Below are 17,303 nucleotides of genomic sequence, written 5' to 3' on the forward strand. Positions count from 1 at the left end.
TTCAGCACATCATCCCCCACAGATTCAATGCTGGGCTGTTTTGGGGGTCCGTCACATGGCTGCACCAAACTTCAGATTTTTTAAAATGGTTCTTCTGTTTTAAAAAAACAATGTTCAGAGCCTTACCCTCTTGTGTAAGAAAGGTGCCATTTTGGCAGTATAACCGACAGCCATAACACCAAAATACTGAGAAGAAAGGAAAATGTTCCCAGCAAATGATACACATTTGATTTGGAAGGCTTCTGTGTCACCTAATTTGCTTCACTTGGAACATTCCTCTGATGAAGCAAGCAGGGCTTTTTTTTCCAGCCAGAACTCAGTTTCGGCACCTCTCAGGTGGGCACCATTGCTATAATAAGAGGAAAATGGTGAGTTCTGGCCCCTCTTTTTTTAAAATAAAATAAAAATAACAATGACACCAAGTGAACCCCAAAGACCAAATCCTCTTTTCACATGCCTATTTCCTGACATTTAATGCAGAAGTAGCCAGGCTGATGCAAGGATTTAAGTGTGGGGCAGAAAAAAGGAACCGAAAAGGTTGGCTGCAGCGCCCATAAATGACTAGGCTTCAAGAGGAAACTTCTTTTTAGCTGTGACGGCTGTTTTGTCTCTCACATCTCCAGTTTAACAAAGCTTTCTAAATCCCCATTCTGGAAAATTATTTTTCATCTGACTTCCATTACTGCAGCTCGTCTGTGTGGAGAATCTAATAACCCCCCCTAATGGCCTGGTGCACGTTCTGCTGGGTTCTGATGGGCCTTTTAGATGTTAGCTGTGAAGTAACCAAGCCAGCAGATATGATGTGCACTGAGGTGAGTGATAACTTATTTGTCTCTCTATTCGGGGAAAAGCGTCTTCAAGAGAGAATCAATAATTAATCTGTGGCAGTGAATACTTGCATGCTAACATCAGGTTAGCTATGAAATTTGCAGTTGGTGGGACAAAAGTATCAGGGACAATGCTGTACCTTCGGAGCACATTTGCTAAAAACCGGCCTCAGGCAGGGAAATTTTCTAGACCTCAAGGATCCTTTCTCGCTGAAAAGGCAAACCTTAAATTAGCAGCGATAACCCTGTGCCATTTTAGTGTGAAATTTAATAGGGACAGTTCTACGTATATCTACTTAGAAATATGTTTCTCATTGTTTTAAGAGAGTTTATTCTCTTGTCGGCGGTTCAAATCCTGTGACAGGGTGAGGTCCCATTGTTTGGTCCCTCCTCCTGCCAACCTAGCAGTGCAACTAGATAAATAGGTACCGCTCCGGCGGGAAGGTAAATGGCGTTTCTGTGTGCTGCTCTGGTTCGCCAGAAGTGATTTAGTAGTCATGCTGGCCACATGACTCAGAAGCTGTACGCCGGCTCCCTCGGCCAATAAAGCGAGATGAGCGCCACAACCCCAGAGTCGGTCATGACTGGACCTAATGGTCAGGAGTCCCTTTACCTTTATTCGCTTGTACTTGCAATTTTAGCCTTATAGCTATGCATTTTCACTGTGTTCAGTAGTGCAGTGTTCACTGGCGAATGGGAAGTTTATTTAGGATTACAGCCTGCGAAAGAGAAGCAGTTCAGCTCTGCCCTCCGCAGCCAGCAAGCGAGGCACCCTTTACTGGGGGGGGGGGCTGGGATGCAGAGGCAAAGTCTCTCTGCCTCCAAGTCTGAGACCCTCCCCACGATAAAGGGTGCATTGCTGCAGTGGCGGAGCTTCATGCTCCAGCACTGGGGGCGTGGCTGGTGCATGTCCCGGGGGCGGGGTCATGTCCTGGGGGTGTGGCCTGTGGGGGTGTGGTGGCCAGGGGGCAGTGGTGCCAGGGGTAGTACGCTCCCCCGCCCCCTTCCTCCGCCAGTGCCTTGCTGAGTGCAGAGAGGAGGAGGAAGAGAAGCTGCAGTGCACATCCATGTTGTGGGGGTGGGCACCCACAATACTGAGGGTGAGATAGCACCCCTGATACAGTAATTGGGAGTAAGCCCCTTGCTGCCTATTGCACCAAAGATTTAGGCACATCTTCTGCAGGGAGGTCATACAGCGCAGCATATCAATAAGCAAAGGGACAAGTCTGCAAAATCTTGTCCTGAATTGTGTCTAAGAAGTTTTAAATGGACATGTAGACATGAGAGGCAATGACGGAGAACCCATTTTCAAGGTAGTGCACATATTTTGCAGACTGTGTTGTGCACATGGACATTTTACTAGGAGTTTTCTGGAACCAGAGGGGGTTGTAATGAAACAGACCACTGGTGCCTTTAATCTGTTTGCAGCAGGGCTTCTGAACCGGTGCTTTGTTTTATAAGCAGTTTAAATGTACCTAATTTCTGTAGAACTAGACCATATATTTTTTTTGCACACTTTATGCTGCAAGCAGTAGCATCCTTGATAGATGTAGCAGAGAAGACGAGTCACAGTTACACAAGTAAATATTTCTTTCGGCTTTTCACCTTATCAAAGAACTACCTTTGCGATAACAATACTTGATTAGTGCATTTGAATGTGCTTTCAGAATTTGTTAAAAGAGGTGGCATTTTCTATACAGTAGCAGAAAAAAATGCCCCCCATTAGATAAAATAGCTAGAGACTAAGAGGAGCACTAACATTTGCATTTAGCTTCCCCTTTTAATTATTCTATTTTTTTCCACTTTAATGTTTTAACCTGTTGCAATAGTTGTCATCTGGCACAGATCCCACTCCAGTTTCAAGGATAATTAGGAGTAACAGAACTAAGAATGGCCTCTGCATAGGGCCAAACTAGAATTGATCTTAACCACAATAGTAGCATCTGCTTAGGCTTTAAAGAGAGAAAGAATATCAATCACTGGGAGCCTATCTGGACTGGGACTGTGCTGTTGTGGGGAGGGCTTCAAATGCTTATTCAGACCATGGTCCCACTCTGAATCTGTATGTAGGTCCTTTATAGATCTAACAACGACAGCAGCTTTTAGCACACGAAGTTCAATACTAGAATTTGCACTTGAAGAAGTTGTTTAGAAACACATCCTTTCCAGGTTTGATTTGGAGAGTTTCCATTATGAGTATCATTGAGACCAGGGCAGTCTAACACATGGGCCAAGAGCCACATGTGGCCCTCAAGGCCTTTTTTGGTGCCCCTCGGAAACATTTGATGCCCCCACTTGTAATCTCATTGTGAAGCAACAACATGCAGGGCTCAGAGGAATGGGAGGCCAGCCAACCAGAAGAGTCTCTGAGGTGTACTTGCCTGGAGACAGAGTCAGAATCCGAAGCCAGGTCCAGTCCTAGGGTTGGGTGAACAGCAGCAACCCATGTGGTCAGATGGTCTGGGGTCAGAAAATCCATAGATCACGGGGTCAAGGGTCAAAACGAGCTGGAAGAAGCAAAATAGGACCAGGAACTACAAGCGCTGTTACCAGCCTCTGTCTGCTGCTGGAAGCACTGCTTAAGGAGGCTGAAGCCAGCTGGTTCTCATCAGTGCCTTCTCCTCTGAGTCCTTGAAGGCTGATCAGCTGCAGGTGGAGTCACTCCACCTTCTCCTCCCCTTCAGGCTGCTGTTCAGTAGGTGAAGCTGGCTCCTGACCCATGACACCATCCAGCCCTCGCACTGTGTTCCCAAAGTTGCTTAAGTGAGGTGCTGAGCTTTGGGAAGGAGGTGTGAGGGCTCTAACAGGGTCCTCCAGCCTCCTTCGCAAATTCTAGTTAGGCTTTTTTTTAGCTTTGGGAAGGTGGGAGGGGTGGCGCCTTGCTTATCCGGCTTTGGGAAGGCAGCTCAAGGGTGGGCGGGCTGGCTGGCGGGTGGGTGGTCAAATTTCAGCCTCGCTCCCTGCAATGCAACAAGGCAGTGTGGGGGCACAGGTTCTGTATCGAACTACTTTTTGTGACCCACTTGGTCTGCCCTGATCTTGACAGTGCACAGTCACATATTGACTCTAATATCTTACATCTTCTGGTGTAGTCCCTTCCCCTCCCCCATACACAGAGTTTCAGAAAGAAGAGTCCAGATCAGATTAAAAGTGACACTCCAAGCACAACCCTTTACCTTTCTATTCAGGAATCCCATTGCAGCCTCAGTCATTTGAAATACGCCCCCCCTTTTTTTAAAAAGCCAACACAGCTGTGAAAACCTGCAGCCTGGACTGGACTCTAATCACTTCTCTGCCAGGCAGTTTTCTTAGAGATATGAATAAAGCCTGTATCACCTTAGATAAAACATGAGCTGGTGTGGAGGTGCCAAAAGCAGGTTCCAGAATGTGAGGGGAAATCCCCTCAGGTTTGCCCTCCTTTTATAGTTCTCAAAATTTGTAAGTTGTCTGACAATTAAAGAAGTCACCAGCCTTTGATTTCAGATACAAACACCAGAGTTTCTGAAAACTACAAAAGGCCCTTGCTGATACTGTTACTACAATAACAGAATAATTTGCTGCAGAATACTTATTCACTTTGCCTTCCATGCAAAAATAAAAAGGAGATAGCATGTCCGATTCCCAGGCAGAGTCCATTTTTGGCACTGGTGCAGATTCAGGCCAATACAGAGATGGGACAGTATTAGAAATTTCAAAAGAAATTTATTTATTTATAAACAAACCCCAATTACAAGAGATTGCATTGTGCCAACAGAGATGCACAATGTGTGTGGGTCCATAAAACTGTGCGTAATTTTTTTCAGCTTATTGCTAACAGAAGCTACAGTTGTGAAGATCTGGGACTGAAAGAGATTCCTGAGCAACTACCTAACATAACCCAAGTCCTTGATTTCAGCTTCAACTTCCTGTATTCCCTTCAACAATCAACACTCAGCAAGCTGAAAGATCTGGTGTATTTAGACTTAACAAGGTATGCAAGATCTTTTCGTGCAAATTGGGACTTTCACTCCAACTTTTCAAGCAAGTGGTACTTGTGGTTACAGCCAAGAAATCTATATAAGCCTCAAAGCTAGAAGTCTCATCTACCCAAACCTGCTCCCACAAGTCACTGCACTGTGAAACAGGGTGGATTTGATTTAAATCACGATTTAAATCACTAGTCAGTAAGGCTTGATTTAAATCATAGTTGATTTAAATCATAAAGACTAATTCTTGCTGGTATAACTTTAATATGCAAGTAGATGAAGATTTTTAGAATAACAACTTTTCATATTAGTTTTTTTATCCCCAGTTTAATAGGTTAATCATTCATATTTGGACAACTTTACTGTTGTACTTAGGAAGGAGAAAAATAATCATTACCTTAATAATAACAATTTAAATAGATTTATTCAACTGAAACAATAACATTTCAGCAAATGTTATTTGCTTAAACAAACATCCATGTTTGTTAACTAATTTGGCTAAACAAAAACAATATATATATATATATTAAGAAACTTAGACTGTCAGCCCAGCCTACACATGAAAAACTTAAATACTGTGCACTCCAAACAATCAGAAAAATATTGTTTCGTTTCTATTCACTGAACTTCTTGAAACTTAGCACTGAAGGGGTTGCTTCTGTATTCATAGGTTTGTAGAACAATAGGATTAAGGTCTTTTTCTCAACTCTGTTCATGTTATAACATTTTTGCTGTGAAGAAGAGGCATGTGATCTCTGTTGAGTCAAATTCAGTTTTGAGAACTGCAAAAGTAAACCAAGCACCTGTGATAATATCTTGTAGGCAGAGAAACTGCCCAATAATCTTACAAAAACCTCTGGAAGAGGTGAATAGATTAATGGAATTTATTTACCCCCAAAATTACCCTGTTTCTCATATTTTAAGACATACCCATAAAATAAGCCATAGCAGGATTTTTAAGCATTCAAGGAATATAAGCCATACCCCGAAAATAAGACATAGTGATAGGCGCAGCAGCAATGCCGGCCGCGGCAGGAAGAGGAGGAAAAAAATAAGACATCCCTTGAAAATAAGCCATAGTGTGTATTTTTGAGAAAAAAATAAATATAAGACATGTCTTATAATATGAGAAACACGGTAAACATATACAACCTTATACTACAAAATTAAAAAACTAATCTTTATTTCATGATGGAATAACCTTTGGATGGTAATATGTTTTCCTCGAAAAGCATTTTATTAAAAAAAATCCAATTTAAATCAAAAAAATCGATTTAAATCAAAAAAATCCGATTTAAATCAAAAAAATCCGATTTTTTTGATTTTTTTAAAAAAACCATTGATTTTTATCCACCCTGCTGTGAAATCAGTACTTGTTAGAAAACGTTGTAGTTTTGGTAAACTGACGCCAGCCTTTAGACAGTCACAACCTGTGCAGTGCTATTACCTAACGCTATGCTATGTGCAGCCTAGAACTGACACCTAAAACTGCTGCCTCAAGTCCTATAATGCTATGCAAAATCACCTGAAAGGCAAAACCAAACCCTACCAAGGCACACATATTGCTAGACCAGAAATTCATAGAACTTGCTTCGTTACCCTGCAGTAGAGTCTTGAAAGAAGTCCTAGATGACAAATTCTGGGTGCATTTTTTGTTTCTTGACATCTATATAAACTGACTGACCTATCTTGCAAGGAAAGAGGAAACAGGATAAACCACAATATGGCCAGGGAGGATTAAGCCCCCCCCCCCCTACACAGGCACTAATGGCTCATGATTGAACAAACAGCAAAGATACAAAACTTACTGCCCTGCACCTGCACTCAGAATTCTGTTTTTCATACAAATTGTGCTGCCAAAACCAAATGAATAGAGGCAAGGAGAACAAACGTCTCAATTTCAGAGAATAGCTGAGGAGTGTGAAAAGCTGCTCTTCAACAAAATTGCAAAAACAAATGCTTTGTTATATGACTGAAGGAACTTACAAGGATTTATGCAAGCGGGTGCATTGGAATGTTCCTGGAACATTGTAGCCTGGAACATGGCTACAAAAAGGTACAGTGGTTCATGCTCAGCCTGAAATGAGCAGATATCCACATTGATTAAAAACAGACACACAACTTGGGTACCCATCCACACACATCTGTTCAATGGAATTTCCCCTTCACACCCTCGTCAATCTGCTCCAGAGGGTTTGGGAACCCCTAGAACAGATTTAGGGCACACATGGGGCAGAGAAGGAGAAAATTATTTCATTGTGCAAAGATAAATTATTGTGCTGACTGAATGAGAGACAAAGAATTGCAGTGCCTATTTAGGTTGGTGCAAAATATGTTCCCATTTACAGCTGTGCCAGTTGTATTGTTCTCATCTCATTAAACATGTAAGCAAAAGCAGGAAATCCATTTTTATTGTTTCCGTAGATGTATCTTAATAAGATAAGCATATACAGTTGCAGCGTTTGAATGCTAGACTTGTGTGTGTTTTGTTTTTTAAGGTGTCAAATTAACTGGGTATATGAGGATGTCTTCAGAAACAACGCTCACCTGGAGACCATCATCTTGACTGGAAACAATCTTCTGTTTCTGGCAGAGCGAGCATTCGCTGGACCTCACTCTCTGAGACACCTTGACCTAACCCAAACAGGACTCAGTAGTTTATCATTCATCCCAATGCAGGACCTGGGTAACTTGGAGACACTGATACTAAAAGACAACTACATCCAATCACTAGAGCTCCCATCACATTTTCCAACTAGGAACCTCAAATATTTGGATTTTCAGATGAACATAATACAAAGAATATCAGCTGAAGACATAAGGGTATTAAAACGAGTCAGGAATCTGACTCTCATTCTTGCAGACAACGATATTATGCACGTTGAGACCAGGGCTTTCAGGTCCATTTTTTTCTATACTTTGGATTTTGGTCGTGTTAATGTTTCGGTGATCCTGGAAGGGCTGCAGGGTACCAGTACTGTTGCTCTTCGACTTGGGAATTATTTGGATAGAGATGCCCTTCCCATAACTCCCACCATGTTGCAGGGCATCTGCAACATCTCTGTTGACTACCTCTATCTGCCATATCACCGTTTCCTATACTACTCAGCGGACACATTCCAGTGTTTGGCCAAACTCCAAAAGTTGGACATAGCCCACACACAGATCGACCAACTACCCACTGGCCTGGTTCAGTTGAATTTCCTGAGGGAACTCAATCTTGACAAGAACAAATTTGAGCACCTTTGCAATATCAGGGCTTCTGCTTTCCCCAACCTCACCCATATTTCTCTCAGGGGGAATCTGAAAGGCTTGGATTTGGGATCTGGGTGCCTAGGGTCTTTGTCGAAACTGCAGCACCTTGACTTGAGCAGCTGTCACATAGAAAGCGCCAACTGCTGCAGCAAGCCGCTCCGTGGCCTGAGCAGCTTGCAACACCTCAACCTGAGCTACAATAGCAAGCTCAGGTTCCACAACGCGGCGTTTAATGAAAGCGTTAACCTTAAGGTTCTGGACCTCACTTCCACACAGATTCTCATCAACGCTTCCCAAGCACCCTTCTACAACCTGCATTTTTTGCAGATTCTGAACCTTTCTTACTCTAAAATTGATCTCAATATCCCGCACATTTTACAAGGTCTGGAGAATCTTATTGTCTTGAAGCTGAATGGAAATAACTTCGAATCCAAGACCATCCTGGAAGACAACCTCTTTCAGCAGGCACCCAATTTAGAAGTGTTAACTTTATCTTCCTGCAAATTGTCGGCTATACAAACCAAGGCATTTTCTAGCCTCAAGAAGTTAAAACACATGGACCTGAGCCACAACAATCTTATTGCATTCAATTCAGATGCATTTTCCAGCCTCAGGAACATATATCTCAATTTTGCCAACAATAGGATCCATATTATCCCACGTGGTATGTTGGCTAACCTATCTGGCCAGAGTGTAATCAATTTAAGTTACAATCCACTGGAATGCACCTGTTCCAATATTGGATTATTAACTTGGTACAAGCAAAACATAGATAAAATTGAAGACTCTGAAGAGACCATGTGCTCAGAGCCCAAATCACTAGCAGGCTCTAAGCTCCTCTCTATAAATCTGTCCTGTGGGTTTAGCACTGCTCAAGTAGTATTGATTGCCTTTGTTACGATAGCAGTAATTGTAGTGACCTTCATTTTGATCATACGTTTTTTAAGGAGAAACTACCAACAGCTTTGAGTTCCTGGAGAAAGAAAAGATACAGAAGAGTAACAAAAGCCAACAAATTAGTAGGAAGATGCTTATAAGGGAATTCCACTTTCTGATACTAATTTTTGTTGACTGTACAGGCAGTCTCATTTTGCATGGGGGTTCCATTTGGAACGCATGCAAGCATAAGCCCACTCTGCTCCACCCCAACCCCTTTTCACGACATCTTTATGACATTTGGGGGCTGTTTTCAGGTTTGGTGCAGTGTGCATGTGTGTGATCCCACATCATTCGGGTGCGCCTAAATCAGGAGTTGCCTGTACTGCACTCGGTTAACTTGTTTTTGACATGAGATAACATGGCAAAGGAAATCACTGCAAGGTATGGAAATAAGAGAAAGCCAGAGTTTACTGTTTGGTCTTGCATTTTCCAGGTAGAGTTCATTCTCAGTGCCATATAGGAGGCCAAAATTGACCACCTCACAGTGCACCAGGTCAGGGTAAAGTTCACAGTATCTTAACCTGAAAAATGTAAGGCAGTTGTTCTTTCCTAGGTGATCATTTGGCAAGGAAGACTCCTGCTAACTCCTGGACAAGAAAAAGCTTGAAAGTAATCAGAAGTACTCAGCCTTGGCTTCCATACTTGGAATAAAAATGCCACAATAATAAACAGCAAGGCAGTTCTCTTTTTCATTACTGTTTGTTTAATGTGTTTTCACAAGGGTTAAAGAGGGTAAATATTACACACACAAATAAGGGCTAAACTGGATGTGGTGTGGCAGCCATATGTATTTTATTCCAGGACCTACCTAGATCCATCTATTTATTTGCTGCATAAAGGGAGTTAAACCCTCCCCATTTTGCCTTGCTAAGAAGGGCTAGTACAAGAGATGGTTGTACTTGAGTTGCCACTCCATCACTCTTCCTCCCCTCCCCTGCTGGTGGTAGGACCCCTCATGGACCTCTTTTTCTCTCTTCTTCCATTCTCTCCCCCCCCGGTAGCTGCTTTAGTAGAGGCCATGTTGAGTCTCTGTCACCTCCTGCCCTGCCCTCCATGTCTCACTCTACACATCCACGGTCATTTGTCCGATAGAGGAATTCAGTCTGCAGTCCTGCAAGTCTGTTTGCATTATCCCAGTTTGCTGTGGTTGCTGTGCTACTCTTCTATATTTAGGCATACTTTGGGGGGCACCACAGCAAACCGCACTGCTAGCCTTGCCCCGAGGTTGTGCAGTTAGGTGTGGCTGTCTACAGGGGAAAGTCTCTGTGTGACCACTTCTACATGCACCAGTTTTCCCAAGTGTTCTGGAACCCAGAATGTGTGGAAAGTCCATGCATGTATGCTACCCCCTCCTTAATGTGTGAACATGGTGGAGGCCTGGGACCCAGGGGGCTGTTGAACAACAGCAGCCTCTGGCTATCTGCAATGTCCTCTTATGCAATTCACATGAGAAGGTGAATATGTTTTATCAATGGAACTGATGGATTCCTCCTTCCTTTTCTGCTTGTGCATTTATAGACCCATATTTAGTGAAAATTCAAGGAAACCGACTCAATTCCCTTTCATGCTCAGTTTTATTTTAATGTTCTTGATAAGTATAAATAATTTTATTCAATACCCAAAGGTTAGGTCATCCTTGTGGATTTCTTAAAAGAAAATAAGACTTCAAACACTTTATTGCACAGATCCTAACTCTTTTTTTTTAATAATTTGATAATCTACAGTAGGAAGAACTACAAAGGGTCATTCTAATATACAACCAACACATAGACTGACAAAAGAGTACACACTAAAGAGGATCTCTAACAGTTCACTGTAAGGTAAACGTCAAGAACAAGGAACTACATGAATGCAAGCTTAGGTGCTACTACATTTCTAAAATAGGCGGGAAGTATTTGGCAGAAGTGATAAAGCACTATACAAAATATACATAAAAAGATACATTTGTAAACAAGAGAGCTAGGTGTGCTTTAAGGGAAACAAGTGGAAGGTTTTTAACTTGCAAGCAAATGTAAACTATGGGATAACTCCCAGATAGAAATGTCATGATTTTGGAGTGCATTAGTGTTTAATTATTTCAAACCCCCAAAGCACAGATATAGGCTGTAAATGCTAGAACCACTCACTTCAAAATGTTTTCCCCCAGTTGATTTTAATAATTCATGAGCACATGGAGAGAAAAAGAATATTCCAGCACTGTATGGAAAATTACAGGGACTTGCTGGTTAATTTAATTTTCTTAACAAAGATTTCAAAAATGAACAAAATCCCAATTGGTTTACTCATTTTTCTCAGGAAAATGCATTTAGCATACTTGTAAATACCTACAAGCAGCCAATTCATAATTGGGTTATGCTTGGGTAAATATAGCTAGGGAAATGGGGCGGGGGGCATGCTCTGAAGGAGGGTCAGCATTAAATGAGCTTTTGCAGGAAATATAGAAGAAAAAAAGCACAATTGTCTTGTGGATCCCAGTCATTTTAGCATACTTATCTGTGATAATCTTTCTGGAGTGTTGCTGTACATGTTTCCAAAACACCAAATACTTTCCCTCCAAATTTAATCAGACAGATTTGACATATTCCACTATACACAAAATTCAAATAAGGCTTAGCAAAAAGTAAAAAGAACACCAACATTCTAGCACCAAAAAGCTCCAACAGCCCCCCTTTTTTCTACAAAAGAATGCCTTTTTCATTAAAAAAAATACATTTACTTCTTTTGCATACAAATAAAGATCACAATATGAAATGTATAGAGCTACTTAATGTACTTCAAGGAAAATGTTAAACCTAGGATGACTTGCTAAAAACAGCAAGATTAATCTACAACATAAGGCCCCAGCTAGGTATTAAAATGTTATCAGGTGTTTGATATATCATCTAGATACAATGCTGAAAAACGCCTCCTTCTCACTTCACCACTTTTGTCATAAAATAGAAAAGAAAGCTGAACTGCTAAATGCTCAAATCTACCTATTATGACAAAGATGATTCATTTGTGTACATGAAAATTGTTTTAACACTTTATGCCATGCACATCTATCTGTGTGTTCTTCATACCAGAAAGGCCTGGACAGAAATAAATGTGACCTGAATCAAGGCAACAGGAACTAAGCTCACAAATGTATTTTAGTCTAAGCCCAGGATGAGATGAAAGAACACAGGGCAATTTCATATTACTAGAAAACTATATTATGAATGGGATGGTGTACCCATGATAATGGAGACTTCTCTTTCCCAATCATGCACATAGTCTAAACAAGAGGCAGAAATTGTGTACTGAAGAGCTCCAGTTTTAACTAGCAAAGTTAGCTCCCCACCATAATACCAACCTTGCTAGCTCTTAAATACAATTCTAAATTCACTGAAAGTCACTAGATTTATCACTTCTTCTATTTTAGAGTTGTGCACAGCTTTTTGAACAAGGAAAGAATGGAGCGTCTTTCTTCTCCCTTCAGACCAATATATATTTGTGGGTTCTGTCTACGCCCAAGTTTTAGTAATTCTGCTTCTTCTTAAATTATGGCAAACTAGTGGCAAAGCAACTATCATTAAAAAGATACAGTAAACAATGCAATCAGCAGCAAAGTAGAGACACTACATTCTAAACGATACACACTAGTAAGTATTTACAACAGACAATTTGTCATCCCGCCCACCCGCCCACAACCTGTCTCTCAAATTGTAAAAGTATTTTTGTACAAATACAATATGGTAACAGTTTAACCGGTTACATTTGGGAAGGAATTTTGAGGAGGGAAGGAAATGAGTCCTTTCTTTACAAACCCTGCTTAAGTGGCGCTGAATATTCTTTTCTGCAAGAAAATACTACACAGTGCTGAAGGTAAGACAAGACAAGACACTAGGCTTTCAACTAAGCAGTCCTATTTGCACGTCTTGCTATTGGGAGGGTTTTTTGTGAGGACTGCTTCGGGAGGTGTCCTTTCCTCGCCTCTGCCGGGCAGAGTCTTTGTCAGCTGAAAGTGCATTGGGAGAGTCAGCTGGAGTCCCTGACTTTGGCAAATCTTTACCTACATTCGGTTTTCTCGCGGCAGAAGACTGAGGCAGACCGGGGTCTTTCCCCTTCATGTCCACAGCAGAGTGAGACCTCTCTTGGCTTTTGTGCTTCCCCGCCAAGTCTGAAGTGGGAATGTTCTCTTCCACAGGGGACGGAGTATAGTGCAAGCCCAACAGGGAAACACTTTTAGTCATTTCTGCCCTGCCGTCTGCTGAGGAAGAGCTGGCTTGCTTTTTCACTTCCTTGCTGCTCAGTGCAAGTGGCTCGGGTGACCCCAGGCTAGCCTTTGCTGAAGGCAGAACAGGGGCTTCCGGCCTAGATTCAGGGAAGCTGGGTGGGCACTCAAGCTGCTTTGAAGCTGCGCGACATGAACTCTGCAAAGCAGGGGTGGAGGAATGTTTTGCAGCATGCTGCTTGCTCCCCTCGGATAGCTGCTTCTGATTCATGTGCCCTTTTCCTTTAGTGTCTTGAAAGTTCTTCGCACCCGTGACTGCCTTTTCCACTGCTTTTCCTCTGGCATCACAGCTAAGGGAAAGGCTAGGATCCGGCTTCCCATGGTCAGTTTGAAAATAAAGTGCATCTTTGCATTTCCCCCCTTCAGGTTGCATTTCCGCAGAGGTGGCCTGAATGTTCGGGTTCTTGTCGGCCGGTTTGCTCAACAAGGAGCCCTCTTTTACAGCGGGCGATGTCTTGGCAGGCGTGTTCTGCTTGGTACGTATACTGAATGGCTTTTGATCAACAGGATCGTTTAAACTTGCCATCTCTTGCCTCTGAAAATGCTTAGCACCATCTGGGGCTACTGCTGCTGCCTGCTTTTTATTGGAGGATTTAAGCTGTTTTTCAGGCAATGTGCTATTGATGTGGATTGAGGGTTCTGACCCACATTCTATGACCAGATGCCTTTCTGCCTGTATATGCTCATTATTTAGCTTTCTCCGAGAGCTTGAAGGGTGTGAAAAAGAATCCAGTGCAGACTTATTGACGTTTTTCCCCTCCTTCAAAGAGCTGGCCAAAGCATGAGTGCCAGTTTCTTTTTCTTTTACATTTGTAGCTATTTGCTTTTGTGTCTGTTTTTCAGAATGTTTTGATTTCGAGAAACAAGTGTCAGGAACTGGTCTAGATTTAACAGTGCTGTTTTCCATGTACGTTGCAGGTCTCATATTATCTTTAATGCTGCAACAACCAGGAGCATCCAATACACAGGGCCTGCTTAATAATTCTTTTGCAGCGGGAAGATCAGAATTGCTACCTTGTTGCCTAGAAGCAATGCTGGACTCTTTGTTAGCAGCTGGAGGCTCCACATTTTTGGGCTGCTTCTGTTCTTTTTCTCCCTGGTCTGTTTGCACGGTTACACCAGCCAGAAGTGATGCTTCAGGCTTGGAATATCCACTTGCTTTCTGCAGGCCCAACTCATTTGCTGAATAGTCTCTAGTGGTGTTATCATCCTCTTTTACCGATGGCTTGAGCACATCTTTGAACTTTGTTTTTGAGCTTGTTATTTGTACTTTTGCTATTCCACGTATTTGCTGCTGAGCAGCTAAATCAAAGGAATACCTCTGAATGCGTTTTGCATCCTGATTTGGTGACATGTCTGTAACAGATTTCTTTGATGGAGAAATCTCAACTGCCTTAGGCTTCTCTGGAAGGATGCTATCACTTGGTTGAGGCCTTGTGTGGTTGTCTGGCCCTTCTTTGTAGGTTTTCTTCTCTTTCCGTTTGGCTTTCTCAGGATTTCCCTGTGCATGGGCAGATTTGCCACTGGTCAAGTTGGAACTCTGGTTTTGGGAACTGCTGGATTTAGCCTCATGTGCAGAAAGCTGAACAACCTCCTTCTTTTGATTAATCACCCTTACAGAGGGGTCACATTTAGCACTGAAATTGGAAAGTGTCTTTTCTGACTGCTGTTCAATGGTCACAGGCATTGCTGGTGAGCTCGGAGTACTTTTATTTGGCTTTGGAGACTCAAACTTTAGTAGATTAGATTCATAAGGACTGGATTGTTGAAAGGCTGGTGGCTGCACTTTCTGACAAGACGGCTCAACCTTTACACTGATGCCTCCTTGGCAGATGAGTGGTTGGCCATTGTTTTTGGCATTTTGGCCCCCTGCAACTGCACATGAAGACATTTCTGTCTTTGAAGACTGTGGCCCAGAAATTAAAGCAATATCTAAGGTGCCTTCAATTGGCTTCAAGCAAGACACAGACCTCCCTTCTAACTTATATTCTGAAGGACTCTTTCGGACAGGCGACTCTGTGGAAATCAAGGCTGATTTCTCCACAACAGCTTCTGTTCGGCCAGTCAATCCTTTGAGAGGAATGAAAGGAACAGAGTTAATCTGAGTGGCATGAGCACTGCTGATAAATGATCGGCTTTCAGTCACTGAGCTGGAATCTTGCAGCATGTTTATAGGTCTGACTGCACTCAGCTGATTGCATTCATGTACACTTGGTGTCAGTTTGGACTTTAGCACTGGACAGGAGTTGTCATCTTTTTCTTCAAAGGACATTTTCTTCCGAAGATAATCAATATTTGCAAGCTTACTATCTAATCTTTCAAATTTGACAGATTCTTTTGTTGGTGCAGTTTTATCTACATTTTCTCCTTTCCCATTCGGCATCTTGTCAGATGAGTGAGGCAGAACATTTTGCAATGTACATGGAGGGGGGATTCTTTTGAAGTCATAAGACAAATGACTGAGCTCATTAAGTGGAGGCCCATGACATGGTGTGTGTGCATCCAAAGCAGTACAATCATTTGATCTCATGCTTGCATTCTTCTGAAGGGTGTCTTTTAGCATGCCACCTACTGACTCTGTCTCCAGAGCTGCAATTTTAGCTTCAAAGTGGTTTGATCTTTCCAAAGCTTTCTGAAATGCTTTTTTGCCATCTCTCTCTTCTAAGCATGAGGCAACTGGGTTTTCTGATTCACCACAAATTTCATGTACGGTGCTTGCTTTCTGCAAATATTCCTGTTTCTCTGCCAGATCTTGCTTCTTCACAACTATCTTAACCTTTAATTTTTCTTTATCCAGCTCATCAACAGATTCTTGCCTGCCCAGCTTCCTGGAAATGGGACGTTTCAGGCAGCCTTGTTCAGCAGGTCTCACACGTGTGAGTGATGGCATGTCAGAAACATTCTCCTCCAGGCTCTGAAGGGTTGTATCCCGTTGAGATACCTCTCTATTAACTTCTTCCTGAGTTACTTCCAGGCTGTGCTTGCGAGAGCACAAGTGTTTCTTGTCAGTGCCATAAGAAGGGGCAAGTTTCTCTTCTGATTGAACCCTCTTGAGCAAAGGAGACCTTGGTGGTTCTGCACTCTTAGGCCTAACTATGTGTCTGACAATAGTGGGGGGAGAGTGCATTTTTGTAGGGAAAGCCTGAGCTATTTTGGTGTTTCCAATTGAATGCCCCAGTAAAGGTGATGGAGACCGCTGAGGAGATGTTGGTTGAGGTGTTGGAGAAGGAGTCCGTGCCAAAGGAGAGAGAGGAATGCTGCCGGCTGATTTGCGTCTTCCTGACCTGTATCTTTGCCCACCAAGCTTGGGCCCCAAACCATGAAGTGTGCTGGGCCTAATATGCCCAGAACCAGCTGGAGAATTGGGTGCACTTGAACTTGGAGAGCTACTCTGAGAAGAATTTGTGCCTGGAAGAGAAACAAATAGAACTGCACTAGAACCTTCAACCAATGCTTGTCAATAAGCTATGAAAGATGTTGTTTCTATACAGACAACAAGAAAAATAATAATCAAATCCAATGTGGCTTGAAAATTACTGGCTTTCAAAGGTCAAATCTCTATAGCTTTTTCATCCTCCTTGCCTGCATTTCCCCTTGAAGTTTAAATTAACTGAACTTGGCCTACTTTCCGAATTTTCTAAGAGGACTCTGCTATATGGTATAATACTAGCCGCCTGAGCTGATATGAATATAGAGTGAACACAAGCCACTCTCTATATATGGATGAATAATATAAGCAGCTCTTTCAGAAACTTTTAGTAGTGTAATTAACTGGGGTTTGGGACTACTGAGAGATAGCATCATCCCAGAGGCCGTCTGAAACATGCTCTGGGAAGGGAAGCAAAAAAAGAAATACAGAATAGATGACATAATGAAAACTGCACTGCAGCAATATTTGCTGGCTTAAGAATATATATATATTCTCTAGTTCAAGAATTCACAGGAATTCTCAAAGTTGGTTGTTTTGTTTCGGCTTTTTTCTTTTGGAAAGTTAAGCTCTTCACTTGCTGAAGATGCAACAAAGCTGCCCAGTACATTGAAGTGGCTATGAAAGCCTGCTCG

At 42.3% G+C, this 17,303-nt stretch overlaps 2 protein-coding genes across 17 annotated transcripts in view; one reads left to right on the plus strand and one right to left on the minus strand.

Annotated features, from left to right (window-relative positions):
- The first annotated feature begins 549 nt into the window (after window positions 1-549).
- Window positions 550-9,661, plus strand: CD180 (CD180 molecule). The gene is made up of 3 exons (XM_035100260.3): window positions 550-812; window positions 4,631-4,797; window positions 7,291-9,661. Exons 1-3 carry the CDS (start codon window positions 723-725, stop codon window positions 9,014-9,016), a joined length of 1,983 nt encoding a protein of 660 aa, XP_034956151.1. The 5' UTR covers window positions 550-722; the 3' UTR covers window positions 9,017-9,661.
- A 3,040-nt stretch (window positions 9,662-12,701) lies between these two features.
- The window catches only part of MAST4 (microtubule associated serine/threonine kinase family member 4), a 221,613-nt gene continuing 217,011 nt past the window's right edge, over window positions 12,702-17,303 (minus strand). For all 16 annotated transcript variants that reach the window (XM_088653013.1, XM_088653014.1, XM_035099907.3 and 13 more), the window contains one exon: window positions 12,702-16,649. In XM_088653013.1, coding sequence (XP_088509139.1) covers window positions 12,889-16,649 — 3,761 coding nt within the window. In that variant the 3' untranslated portion in view covers window positions 12,702-12,888. The remainder of the gene's footprint in view (window positions 16,650-17,303) is intronic.

Source organism: Zootoca vivipara, chromosome 10 (assembly GCF_965207765.1).
Source record: "Zootoca vivipara chromosome 10, rZooViv2.hap1.1, whole genome shotgun sequence".
NCBI lineage: Eukaryota > Metazoa > Chordata > Lepidosauria > Squamata > Lacertidae > Zootoca > Zootoca vivipara.

What these genes read in the sequence shown, in the direction of transcription:
- CD180 (XM_035100260.3), top strand. Translation starts at nt 723, where the DNA reads ATGGCCTGGTGCACGTTCTGCTGGGTTCTGATGGGCCTTTTAGATGTT. An exon ending in CAGATATGATGTGCACTGAG is followed by an intron (nt 813 to 4,630) that starts GTGAGTGATAAC and finishes AATTTTTTTCAG; the next exon opens with CTTATTGCTAACAGAAGCTA. An exon ending in GTGTATTTAGACTTAACAAG is followed by an intron (nt 4,798 to 7,290) that starts GTATGCAAGATC and finishes TTGTTTTTTAAG; the next exon opens with GTGTCAAATTAACTGGGTAT.